The sequence below is a fragment of the Bombus fervidus genome, chromosome 4 (assembly GCF_041682495.2).
Source record: "Bombus fervidus isolate BK054 chromosome 4, iyBomFerv1, whole genome shotgun sequence".
NCBI lineage: Eukaryota > Metazoa > Arthropoda > Insecta > Hymenoptera > Apidae > Bombus > Bombus fervidus.
In genome coordinates this window covers 12,288,040-12,300,901 of record NC_091520.1, presented here as the reverse complement: position 1 = coordinate 12,300,901, position 12,862 = coordinate 12,288,040, and the positions used below count along the sequence as shown (strand labels likewise).

Sequence of the window (12,862 nt, the reverse complement as noted above, 5' to 3'; positions counted from 1 at the left end):
GTTTTCGTAGCACTTTCGCGCGTAGTTTTCTGCTTACATAATCCAATACTTTCAATTCTAATAATGTTTCTTTCAGAAATAAAGGTATATAGAGTCAGACGTCGAGTAAATCATTTATATATATGAATACATCATACATGAGCGAATAAATAGCAGGATATAAATAAACCGCATCTGTTCCGTTTACATTAATATAATTATAATATATTATAATGTAATTAGAGAATAAAAAAACAAAACATAAATAATTCGTTGAAATACAATGATTTTTACATATGCGACGTTGGCAAACATCACGTTGCAACAAGATAAAACTTGTTACGATCGTTAAACAACAATCTCACAGAATTCTTTGGCATAAGCATAATTGTATTAATAGGATAATCGCTAAAGTTAATGCATAGCGATGATCTTTCTACAACTTCAGGCGTGATGTAATTTGTTTACATTCGTTTCTTTCCAATTTCTCTATCTCTCTCTATACACATATACCGAAGAACTTATTACCCGTTTAAATAAATTAATAAATCTTTGAACTTGTACGTCAAAACTGTTCGAACCGATCTCCTGAGATTCCCCAATCTTCTCTCGGACCTCGCGAGATCAAACGATCAAACGATGATTTTACAAGCGCTATCGCGTCCGTGGTCGATCGGACGAGGACGAAGCGGGTCGCAGCCTCCGTAATGGACGCGCGACGGGTTTCTCGTGGCCGAGGAAAGGAAGTCGAGGATAGGCGGAGTTGGCTCGGGCCAATCGTCGAGATGCGCGCCGCCCACGTGTCAGCGGTTCCTCCCTGCAGACTCTGTGCCTCTCGTGACACCGTGCACTCCCCAGGTTCCAACGATTTCCCATCGCGACCCTTCGCTGCGAATCCTCCCGGCCCGAGCGAAAAGTCGAAACGATCGAAATCGCACGCCGGTCGGCGAAAATCCGCGATCCTCCGAACGGAAGCAGAGTTCGACGACGATGGGGATTAGCAGCGTCCAGAAACCACGGAATTAGAATTTTGTTTAACCCTCGTCGTATGACACTTAGAAATCTCCACCGTTCCCATCGAAATCGTTTTATTTCGACACCGTGTGCCGTTGGAAAAAAAGAAAAAAATAAAAATACAGGCAGATTCGCCTGGATCCGTGCAGCCGCATGAACAACATGATCGTCCCCCTTTCGATCGATCGATTTCGAATAATTCGCACATTTCGCGAAGCACAGTGATTTAATGGTACGTGGAACATGCGTAACGCGTTTGGTTTTTTGGTGATATTTTTCAGGAGGTTACAATCATCTACGCAGTCCCGTGTGCCAAGACGAGAATCAGAGAGATGAAACCTCGCCGCCACCTCATAGCCATAACGCTCAAGCGCCCAACTCTCATTCCAGTACTCCAAACAGCAACAACAACAATAATAATAACAATAACGCGAACAACGCGTACATACATTTACGGAACTTGAACCAGCTGAAGACGGAGTGTAAGTAGCGGAAAATTAAACGAATATTTCATGGTTTTATCGATTTTTCAAACTAGCATGGTAGATTTTGAATGTGGTTTGTGATTGTCGAGCAGCGAATTACGGCAACCACCATATAACAGAGCACCTTCAAGGGGGTGGAGCAGGGTTGACGAGTGGCAACGATCTCACGGGTACAGGGACTAACGAGAGTGACTTAAGGGTTAGTCAAACGGCAACGGAGAGCTACATGACTCCGGCACATTATTCCGGATACGATGAGGCGTCCGAGTATCACAGTCTGCCGCAGGATCACCAACCGCCGCATCCTTTCAACTTGGATGGCTCGCCGGAATTTTACAGCGCCAGTGGAATTCAAATCGAGCCGAAGTATCAGCCATCGCCGTTTAAAAATTATCCTCGAGGTAATCTCAATCGTTTAGGAAACTTCGAACTGCTGTTCTTCAATCTATATTATCTGCAATTGACGTTCAATATAAATGTTATCGAATTAATCAGTATCCTCAGACGTTGTTGAAATGTTTTTGCTTTCGGTCATTAAAATATTCGGATATATTTGCTTCTTGTCTTATTTTATGAATATGTTGTCTACGAGTAAGGTATTCAAAGAAAGAATATCTAAAGAGATACAAATATATAGAGATAAAAGATACGAACGAAAAGAAGAAGCAGAAATAGCAAGAAGAACAGAGTAGAGTTTAATGATATTTGAGCGATCGTTTAACGATTACAATCGATGATTTGCAACCTAGGTCGCTACCACGAAGGATACAGCGAGAGCGGTGGTTACGGACAATACGACGCTACGCCATTCCAAACGGTTCCAGGAAGCGGAAGCGGAGGAGGAGGTGGCGGCGTTGGCGGTGATCAATGGGGAGTCGGCCCTCTCGAACACCTGTCTCATCATCCGGCATTCTTAGCTGGTCTTGGTCCAAGAGATTCTTCCAATCCTCATCATCCCTCGTCTATCGGGAATAATGCCGATCAGAAACCTCTGTTGCAGAGCGCGATGATCCCCGGTTATACAAGTAATTAATCCCTCGCGAGTTAGAATACGATTCGTCCGAATTTTTAGAAAAAGTTTGTTCTAAGGAAATACTACTTTCTAATGTTAACAGGCACTGGACCCTGCTTTACCGGTTCCGGTCCCATTCAACTCTGGCAATTTCTGTTAGAGCTGTTAACAGACAAATCGTGTCAAGGCTTTATCTCGTGGACTGGCGATGGCTGGGAGTTCAAGCTGACGGATCCGGACGAAGTGGCACGTCGTTGGGGCATCCGTAAAAACAAGCCTAAAATGAACTACGAGAAACTGAGCCGTGGTCTCCGTTATTATTATGACAAAAATATAATACATAAGACAGCCGGCAAACGATACGTTTACCGCTTTGTCTGTGACTTACAAAGTCTCTTAGGGTAAGTGTGCGACACGTACGATGCTCTGATCTTCCGGTTCTCTTGAGAGTAGTCGACGATAATTGATTAAAGCGATAACGATGATCGTGTTTTATAGTATCATTGTTCGTTCGTAGGTATAGTCCGGAAGAACTGCACGCAATGGTCGAGTTGAAGCCAGAAAAGAAGGAAGAAGACTGAGTTTCTGTTATCGGACGTGTTTAAGGACTGTCGTTTTACTAATTGAAAAGAAAGAAAAAGGAAAAAAAAGAGGAATCCGAGTGATTCCTTGGTACCACGAGAGAACAAAGTTCAAACTAACAATATAACGAACAATGTGAAACGAACAAACGAAATGAAGGAACGAGTAACTGGTGTATTGATAAATGAAAGAATTCTTCTAATGAATGGAAGACAGAACCAATTGATGTCTTCTAACTCTCAGATACATGATAAAATCGAATCGGTCGTATGTACCAAAGACAGGGTCTGCATACCATTGGTGCCTAAAATTAATGAAAATTGTGAATTTGTTTCTAAGTGATTAATTTGCCAAGCCAGATTTTAGAAGATATTTATAGGAAATAACAATTTATACATATTATATATATATTATACATATAAATATATATATATATATATTTTTAATGTTACATGATTTCTAAGCACTACGTCGAGCATACGATACGTCTAAATTATTTATGTCTCATCATTTTAAACATGCGTGTTACATCTCGTTGATAGATAACACCATATGTGATTGTTATTACTATACTTTTAATACAATAAAGCCATTATACCATTATTATAGACGGCGAGCTTGAATTCGACGTTTAAATGCTTTTCTACGTGTAGATTATTACTAAGTTGTAGTATTAAAAATACTGTGTCTCCGAGCTCGCTTGGCTGCAACAACTGCAAAACAAACTTCCTTTTATACTATTACCGATTTTTCTTTTTTCCTATTCAATTCCTTGATGTTTAACGTGCGACCAATCCCAGGTGAATAATGTTGGAGGACTATAATTAACAGCGTTTCAAGTGCGAAAAAAGTATGCTGTTAAATTCGCTACAAGTTGTACGTTTCAACGCGTTTCATTTTCTAACGAAATCATTTCGTTTCGTTGATCTCCTTATTTTACTAACGATTAAAAGAAGTGATCATTTTTTCGAAGAAAGGGGCGACGTGCAACGCAGTATTGAATGAACATCATAGGCCCATAAAATAGTATTTGCAATAGAAGATGATAATGTTTCTTGGCGCTTAATTTTAAAGATTATCTCGACTACTAAAATTTTATATATCTTTTTTCGTTTAATAACTCGAATATCGAATAACTGTTAGAATTAAAATTCGAGCATACATCACTTTTCTATTTCAAATGCCGTTTTATTTGTAATATGTTGTACGCGTGAAGAAAATGATGTCTGCTTTCCGAAGAAAGGTTTTCTTTAAATCTTCTAAATTCATTAGAAACCTGTAACACTATCGTTTTGCGGATCATAGCAATAATTAAAATATCGACGTTCTTAAGTGATACTTTATCATTTGCATTGTATATAATACGTACACGTGTGGAACACTCGATAACGCGTGTATAGACGAAATTCGACGATAATGTTGCGACTAGTTTGCGTGATTCTCACCGTATTTCGATAAGCGTTTTCTACGTTGTAAAAATGTTGTTCTGTTGGACGTAATAATTATTGTAACAATATCGATTGTATTGATATGTATGACAACAGATAGAAAAGAACGAGGAAGTTTCTTAAACGCGTTACATATCCATAAGCGTATGTAACATTACGTATTTTATATAAATTAAGTATCTTTAATTGTGTTTGTTAAATGTTCGGATCAAGAGAGAAAGGGTGAGCGAGAGGGAGAGAGAGAAAGAGACGAAGATGATACGAATACTATGGTTAAAAGATATTTCATAATGAAGATTATAAAAGAAAGACTCGTAGATCGACGACGATTAATGGCGATTCAAGAAGAAAATTAAGTTAATCGCGAGATAAAAGATCCTGACATATCCGTCACGATTGTTAAGTTTTCTATATCTAACGGAATAATTTAGACACCTTTATAGATTATCGACATATGTGATTAACAGTATACCAATTTTGAAAAGTAACTCACGGACAGGTATCGAATAAAATTAACGGAATCGTTATAATTGTGTAACTTCGAATACACTGTAAAAATTTGATGAAGAAACACGTATGAAATGATTTATAAATCCCTCCTTCTCTGCACAGGACTAGACGTTCGTAAATTAAGTTTGAATATTTTTAGTCGAATAAAGGAAAAAACGAAAATTATGTAAAGCTCTACTGCATATATGTGTGTAAAGCATTCAATCATCGTTTCCGACAACTATGTGAAATTACGACAGCGACATGTGAAAATTTTTCAGTAGTTGCAATAAAATAAAGAAATTTTTATAAATATACCGAACAAAGGGACAATTTCATTCAACTACAGAATATAAGTATAACGATATCGACATCAGTAGACTTACAAAATTTCTACAATTTTTATAAACGTGTCATCGAAGAAAAAGCAATTTTTGTTTAAATGGAAGGCAATCATCACTCTATTCACATTAAAGGAATTTTTCAGAAAATTCAAAGATCAAAATTTCGTTGGTTACCGGTTGTCGATAAACATTTATAATGGAATTCTGTCGGCAACTATTTCTTTCTTATCGACTGCGACACCCTTCCTTATCGGTCACTGTACGCATGCGTAGATGTTATTCGGATGCTGAAATTGGGCGCATTTCAAAATTTCTAAACACGCGCATACGTTACGAACATCTTTTTTAATTCGCATATAGTAAAGGTAATAATAGCATTTAATATTATCATATAATATTATCTAGTAATACGCATAATTTGCAACTCAATGAAAGAAAAGAAGATTAGAATTGTTGAGTGGTCTAATGCGTAGAAATCTGTGAATAATCAAAGTTTTTTTAAGAACGAAAGTTTTTTAAAGAACGATGTCGAACTGAGTAAATAGAAGCTATTGGTGAATGTCGTATTTTAATCTTCATTTCTTTTCAAAATATTCTATTCTCAGAGATGTTATTCTGAAACATCTTTAAATCCGATAATAATGTTGTGGGATATTAAGTAACAGATCGTAAGATCGGGAGATTGTTATTGATGCTTTTCTTTTGTTGATTGCTAGTAGAGGGAGACAAAGGCGTGCAAATAACTTCATCGTTGTAGCGTGAACGTGATTCAGTATTAAAATGGAAGCGTCAATTATTGCTACTACTAATGTGACAAATATCGCAGATTGTGTGTTAGAATTGGTATATTACTATTTAAACAAATATAAAGGGTCACTTATCTTTTGTCTTTTGTCTTTTGTTTTTGGCATTTTTATAAATTTCCTCAACAGGTGTCAAATTCTTTATCCGCTAACGCTACAGCAATTGCAATACGATTTCACATTGAACAACGTAAAATTCAAGTAATAGACAATGGTATAGGAATACCGAAAATACGATTAAATGTGATGGCAGAATACAATAATGAAAATTCTTTGAATTATTCGAATATATACGATTTATGCAGCTGGAGAAAGCATACGATTATTAACATTCGTAGATTGTCTAATGCTATGATAATAACGTCTAGATATTATTTGTCACGTAAAACATATATGAAGGTAATCTTCATAATTAAAAATTTATTTGAAGTAGAAACTAACAAGTTGTTAATGCTCGCAGATTTTCAAAGTAAATCATGAACCAAGAATTATTAAAATTGAAAGAAGACCTTCTCAAGGTACTACAGTAAGCATTCATGGATTCCATGAGTTATCCTTAAGTAAGTGGAATATAACTTTCATGTATCATTTGATTGGAAACATTGCCATAGCCAATCCTCAGGTAAATGAATGCTTAGTATTTATAGGTATTCCTTGTATTTCACATTAAGATATGTTTTATATTTCCAGACTTCATTCACCATAAGAGATGATCATCAAAAAAAAATGAACATGATAATCACTAAGCCACACAATCCAATATATATTTTTAAGTCATTATATAGTCTAGAAGTGTTATTTCATAAAATATGGTATATAAGATGTATGAAGAAGCCTAATATCAAATACTGTGCATACATTGGGTTAGCTGATTCTAAAGATACAGCATCTCAATATATTTTTCTAAATAATAAACTTGTTCATTGTCCTTTAATCTTAAAAATAATTTCAACTACTTTCATTAATACATTAAAGTTCTTCGAAAGACAACATTATGAACATATACCAAAGAAAGAGGCAGTTTTCATTTTATTATTTCTTGTTTGTAATAATTATACTTTTACTATTGAGAATAAGAAGCGAACTTTGATATTTTCTAATATACAAGATTTAATGGAATGTATTAGGAGCAAAATATTACATATTTTTACAAGAGATATTAAACCTTTATGTGAAAAAGAATTTAGAAAAGATAATGAAACACGGTTGACTGCAGAAGATTTAGTTACACCTGTTTCACAAACTGATAATCTTAACAAAAACACTATGCAGTTAACTCTTTCTGAATGGTCTAATTGGTCTTATTCTAAGAATTGGAAACAACTAGAAAATGATTCGCTAAAATTCTATAAGCATTTTGATTTCTTGCCAGAAAAATTGCATAAATTACTACGTGGAAACACAAAATTGATAAAAACAGACATTTTAAATGAATATAACGGAAGTGTATGTTCAATCAAATTGAAATCTGGATTGCAGAGTAAACATCTTTAATCTAATCAGAGAATTATAGTATGAATTTACTTATGATACATTTACCTATAAGTTCCAGATATATTGCCTCATCAAGAACTTGACATTCGTCCATGTAAAACTGTCCAGCGATTTCGTGAATTCACGTTAAATAAGAAAGTTTTGAAACTTATTAAAGTAAGTATATAGTTGGAATTACAGTGAGAAAAGTTGAACTACAACTGTTCGTATCATTTGAGGTATTAGGCCAAATAAACAATGAACTGATAGCAGGGTTAATAACCCAAAATAATATGAAAATGCTTTTATTAATGGATCAACATGCAATTCATGAAAGGATTAGATATGAACATTTGCTTTACGGTAAAGCTTTACAAAAATCTTGTATATAAAAATAAAGTAAAAAACCTATACTGACATTGATTATGCAACTGATTTTTAGGATATGAATCACAGATAAGAACCCAATTGTTTTCCATCAAATTAAAAGATCCTATAATCATACAACTTCCTGCGAGTAGCTGCAATTTACTCTTATCTAATAATATGATATTAAAAAAGTTTGGTATAACTTTTAGTGTGATAGATAATAACACAGTAATGATACGTGCAGTGCCAGAATGTTTAAGGAAGAACAAATACTATCATGATGAATTAAAACTAAAGTTAAAAGTACAGAATCTTTTAAACGAATTAGTACAAAACTTTTCAAGTTATGATAGTAATTATGCAACCAACATTTTACCATTTACCATTCACAATGCAATTGCAATGGAAGCATGCCATGGTATGTTCTTTCTTTCTTTTTCATTTATAATTTTGTAAACAATTTAATAAACAAAATATACAACATGTAAAGAATAAATAGGTAGAGTATATATTTTTCAGCAGAAAATATTAATAGAATAATAATCTCATCCTTTTGTACATTATAACATTATATTCACTACCATCTAATGAAAAGTATTTTAGGAGCTATAAAATTTGGTGATCCACTTTCATTAAAAGAATGTAAGCGGCTTTTGAAATTACTAAACAAGACGAAGATACCTACTCAATGTGCTCATGGACGACCATCCATAATACCTCTATTGGAACTAACGGATTTAGAAAGACGCCATATAAAAATCGTTCAAGTAAGTAATACATTTTTCGTATGCTATATATTAAATAAAGAGAAACTCATTTATAGATTCATTCACTTGCAACAATTTAAATTCTGTTCTACATATTTTTATCAAATTTTTCAATTCTTCTCAGCGAAATTGCGTAAGTCAGTATTACATTAGCTAACATATAATGTAAAATCTATTAAATGTTATAAAATGCAGATTTTATTTCAACTAAACTAAATGTCAGGATATCCCGAAATTAAAATATCTTTTCCAAAGTAATTGACTCTGCTCACGAATATCACGAATTCAATTCCTCCTAAAGAAATTGGGCAAGGGTTGTTAGGCCGAGTAAAGAAACACATCGTATACAAAGCGAATTCCAATTCCGGTGATGTACCGACAAAAATGGTTGAGACTGGTTGCACTATATCGTTTAGCGATGAACGTATTTTTAAAACTGCTCCCTTCTGTAAAACATAATGCAGTGAACATTAACAATATGAACTGTTTTGATCGTTGGTTTACGAATATTACATGCTGTTACTTACATCACCCAGTTTGACTTCCTTCATATATCCAAGATAATTGACCTTCTTCTCTGCTTCTTGCTTCGCGTAATAGATCCAATTATGTAGTCCAATTATATCTGAGTCAAACTGTTCAGCTAGAAACACAGTTTCAAAACCGGAACTCGACGCATCTCCGTCAATTCGTTTGAATTGAGAGAACCATATGCGCTTCATAGTATCCTTAAACTCATATTCATCATCTTGGATGTATCCTTTATCGACCAAGAATTTCATCATTGATTTCATCACGTCTGTTTCTAGGATCTTATCAAGAAGTTCCGATTCCTCTTTTCGCTCTTCTGACGTGACTGTCTCTTTCGTTTTAACGTTAAGTTCATAGTTATCGTGTAAGGCTATCACGGCTTTCACGGTTGGAATCTCGTAAGCTTCATTATTCACAGTCAGCAACCTGAAATACGTAGAGTATAGAACTATAACACCAGCTTATGATTTATGTTTAACTCTAGGAGTTCAAAGTAAATGGATTCTCACGGTTCAGCAGCGTCGTCGCTGGTGCTATCATCTTTCTTCTGGCCTTGTAAATTGATCGTTATATGCTTAAGAGCACTGTTCTTCTCTTTCTCGAATAAATTTTCCGTTAACTTTTTGATGTCATCATTAGAGGTGATGAATCCCAGAGGATTAGGATTGTTTTGTGCTGAATCTTGAGAGTTTTGATTATTTGGTGATGCATTGGTACCTGCGTTATTCTGTGAAGCTTGAGATGTCTCAGCAGCAGGTTGAGCAGCTGATTGAGCTGGCTGAGCAATCGAGCCAGCTGCTGGTTGAGCCGCAGGAGCTGCGGCAGCTGCCGGTTGATCAGAATTTGGAGCCGGAACAATAGCAGTTCCATTATTATAGTAATTATTATAAGTAATTTCGGTGTGGCTGGGAGCAGTTCCGCTACTAGTGCCTCTCGTGCCATAGATTCCTCCTGGTATTAATCGATTCACGGCTGCGTTCACTCCGGCGCTCACACCAGCGAAGACGAACGCTTCTTTTGCTAATTGCCCTATACCAGGTTTCTGTCCTTGCGATAAGAGAATCGTTTGTTGTGGCTGTCCCATAGATGGACTAAAAGACTGTCCAAAGCCTGGATTGTATCCACCATAAGATGGATTTCCAGGATAAGGTGCATGTCCTCCTATTCCAGGATTGTAGCTTTGACCAGGTGCTGGATTATAACCATGACCTAAAGAGGGATTATATCCTTGACCAACTGGATTGTAACCTCCAATTGGAGCGTTGTAACCTCCTATTGATGGATTATGACCTTGCCCAGGTGATAGATTTGGGTTGGAGTTGGTATGATAAGGATTGCTGGCTGGTTGACGAGGATATCCACCTAGAAATCATTGCTCATTAAATATTTTAGTCTATGAATATTACATTAATATCCGGTTTAAAAGGAGTATCGAATACCTGAAGGACTGTATCCAGATTGGACGTTAGTCGCGCTAGTCTTAGAACTCTGTTCGGATATAGGAGCAGATGGTTTAGGCGCGGTATTGATATTGGTTCCACTTGCTGGTTTCTTATCGTTCGCAACGTTCCACCCTATTTTATTAGGAGTGGAGCCCCCTGTACGAGAAATAACCGATAATTTATGATCGTCAAATAGCTAAGTTTACTTATCGATACTACTGGCAAGTCACCGATCAGTTAAAAAGAAATTCAATACGTGGGTAGTTAATCGATAATCAAGCATGTGTAGCTAATAATTAATTCCATTGCAGAGCGCAAAGGAAGCATAGTATATTGCCGAATATTTTCATACGAGAATTACCTTGATTACTTTGCTGGTACGTATTTTGAGAAGTCTGAGGTGTACGAGGACGAGGTGTTGACCTCGAACGAAATACAGAACTCCCCCAACCACTGCTCCCGGTTCTCCGTCTAGACGATTTTCCATCTCCGATGTCGACTGTGAAAATTTACCACAATTTAAGTACGACGCAGTACTTTTGAATGAAAATTCTCAGTAAATTGTACACAAATTATATATATATATATATATAGCTTATTGTGTGAACGAATTATCTGTTATCAAATTAACGAAGTGTAAAACGAATGAAATCACTGAATAGAATCTTGGCGGAGATTACGTATTCAAACGTACATTATTCTATATGAACAGAATGCGATGCGATCATCAAAATTTAAAGTATTGCACACAGAAGTTACCATTGGTTAAATAGAATTCGTCAGAGAGTTCGAGAGGAATAATATTTCAATTTTGTTAATAACGAGTGCTGCGTGCTCGAGTATATTACACGATTCATAATATTCTACCTACCACTTGTTGAGTCTCTCTATCAATCTATGATAAATTATTCTATATAGTCACTAACAATTTAACAATTCGCTAAATAAAGTAATGATATATCGTTAACACGCGAACCTGATTATTTCTATTAAATCTATTTGAATGTCAAGTATTAAACTAATCTCCATGTTTTATAAACGCTCTTTAAATATAAGGGACTATAGTTCTTCAATACTGTTCTTAGAATGCTAGTATTTTGTTTCTGTATGTTATTTTAGCATAATCTTGCATTTAGTGCTACGATAAAACTTTGGAGGAGCAAATAAAATTTTTGGACTTGATTATCAGGACTCTGTTATCGGAATAGTAGTCGTTTACATAGAAACCACGGCAACCTAACGAATTTCACGGAATCTAATTAGATTTTCGTGACCATATCAGCGGAACAAATTCTACCTTTCGTGGAATTGTTTGAGTGACTCAGTGCCCGCCTCCGTATGGCTGCGACTTTCTAGGAAGAGTTATGATCTTTTGCGACTTCTTTGTAAACTCATCAAATACAGACAAATGAACACATAATACGATGCTGGTATGCATTGGTGTACGCTCAAGCACAAGTAATTTAGTCTCGACGAACATATTATTGTTTATATGAATTGTTTGGTTGTAACTTCATGATGCAGTTAAACATGCAATTAAACAGTTCATAGAATGCTCTGTTCTCGAATGTTTTCTCCGTCTTTAGAATTCCTTCAGTTCAGTTATATTGTTTAGAAACTTGAATTCTTAATCGTGTTGACACTGTAGATAGGCAGTAATTTTACAGGCGTATAAATTTACATACAAATTTTGTTAAAGAACTTTCACTTGCTCGTTTATAAGTTTAATCTCATAAAATTCCTTGTAATACATTCTAACGTGAATCGTGAAATATTGCATCAAGGTAAAACCCAGTAAATCCATTGCCACATAGTTGAAACGTTCAGTAAAGGAAGAACGATTTCTTTTTGCCGTTTTAAATTGGTTATGCTATTTATAAAGAAACTTGCTTACCAAACACGAACAAAACGAGACTCATACAGATCAGAACTATCTTGATGTTCATGTTTCTTGCTATCTGACTTTTTCGGCTGTTGATTTACAATTCAAAGTCGATAGCACGATCAAGGATTTCTTCGTATAATGATCGATGCGCACTGCTTGACGGTTAATCCGTTACTAAAAGACTTCCCGTGAACTGACGCATACTAAACTACGCTGAAACTAGTTTGGAATTGCAAAGC

General features: G+C 35.5%; 3 protein-coding genes across 7 annotated transcripts in view; 2 read left to right on the top strand and 1 right to left on the bottom strand.

Moving 5' to 3' along the window:
- Pnt (ETS transcription factor pointed) overlaps nucleotides 1–5,335 on the top strand; it is a 144,176-nt gene extending 138,841 nt beyond the window's left edge. For all 5 annotated transcript variants that reach the window (XM_072001467.1, XM_072001465.1, XM_072001469.1 and 2 more), the window contains 5 exons: nucleotides 1,275–1,475; nucleotides 1,571–1,879; nucleotides 2,228–2,503; nucleotides 2,594–2,891; nucleotides 3,008–5,335. In XM_072001467.1, the coding sequence (XP_071857568.1) occupies nucleotides 1,275–1,475; nucleotides 1,571–1,879; nucleotides 2,228–2,503; nucleotides 2,594–2,891; nucleotides 3,008–3,071 (1,148 nt within the window). In that variant the 3' untranslated portion in view covers nucleotides 3,072–5,335. The remainder of the gene's footprint in view (nucleotides 1–1,274; nucleotides 1,476–1,570; nucleotides 1,880–2,227; nucleotides 2,504–2,593; nucleotides 2,892–3,007) is intronic.
- Nucleotides 5,336–6,092: 757 nt separating this feature from the next.
- LOC139986270 (DNA mismatch repair protein MutL) lies at nucleotides 6,093–11,237 on the top strand. The gene is made up of 8 exons (XM_072001486.1): nucleotides 6,093–6,196; nucleotides 6,286–6,555; nucleotides 6,617–6,778; nucleotides 6,847–7,636; nucleotides 7,703–7,806; nucleotides 7,869–7,992; nucleotides 8,072–8,416; nucleotides 8,602–11,237. The coding sequence occupies exons 1-8, from the start codon at nucleotides 6,134–6,136 to the stop codon at nucleotides 8,916–8,918; spliced, it is 2,175 nt and encodes a 724-aa protein (XP_071857587.1). The 5' UTR covers nucleotides 6,093–6,133; the 3' UTR covers nucleotides 8,919–11,237.
- LOC139986259 (uncharacterized) lies at nucleotides 8,484–12,823 on the bottom strand. The gene is made up of 6 exons (XM_072001470.1): nucleotides 12,633–12,823; nucleotides 11,100–11,237; nucleotides 10,736–10,894; nucleotides 9,806–10,658; nucleotides 9,293–9,722; nucleotides 8,484–9,211 (listed from the first exon to the last, which is right to left on the bottom strand). The coding sequence occupies exons 1-6, from the start codon at nucleotides 12,682–12,684 to the stop codon at nucleotides 8,978–8,980; spliced, it is 1,866 nt and encodes a 621-aa protein (XP_071857571.1). The 5' UTR covers nucleotides 12,685–12,823; the 3' UTR covers nucleotides 8,484–8,977.
- Between the last annotated feature and the right edge of the window lie 39 nt (nucleotides 12,824–12,862).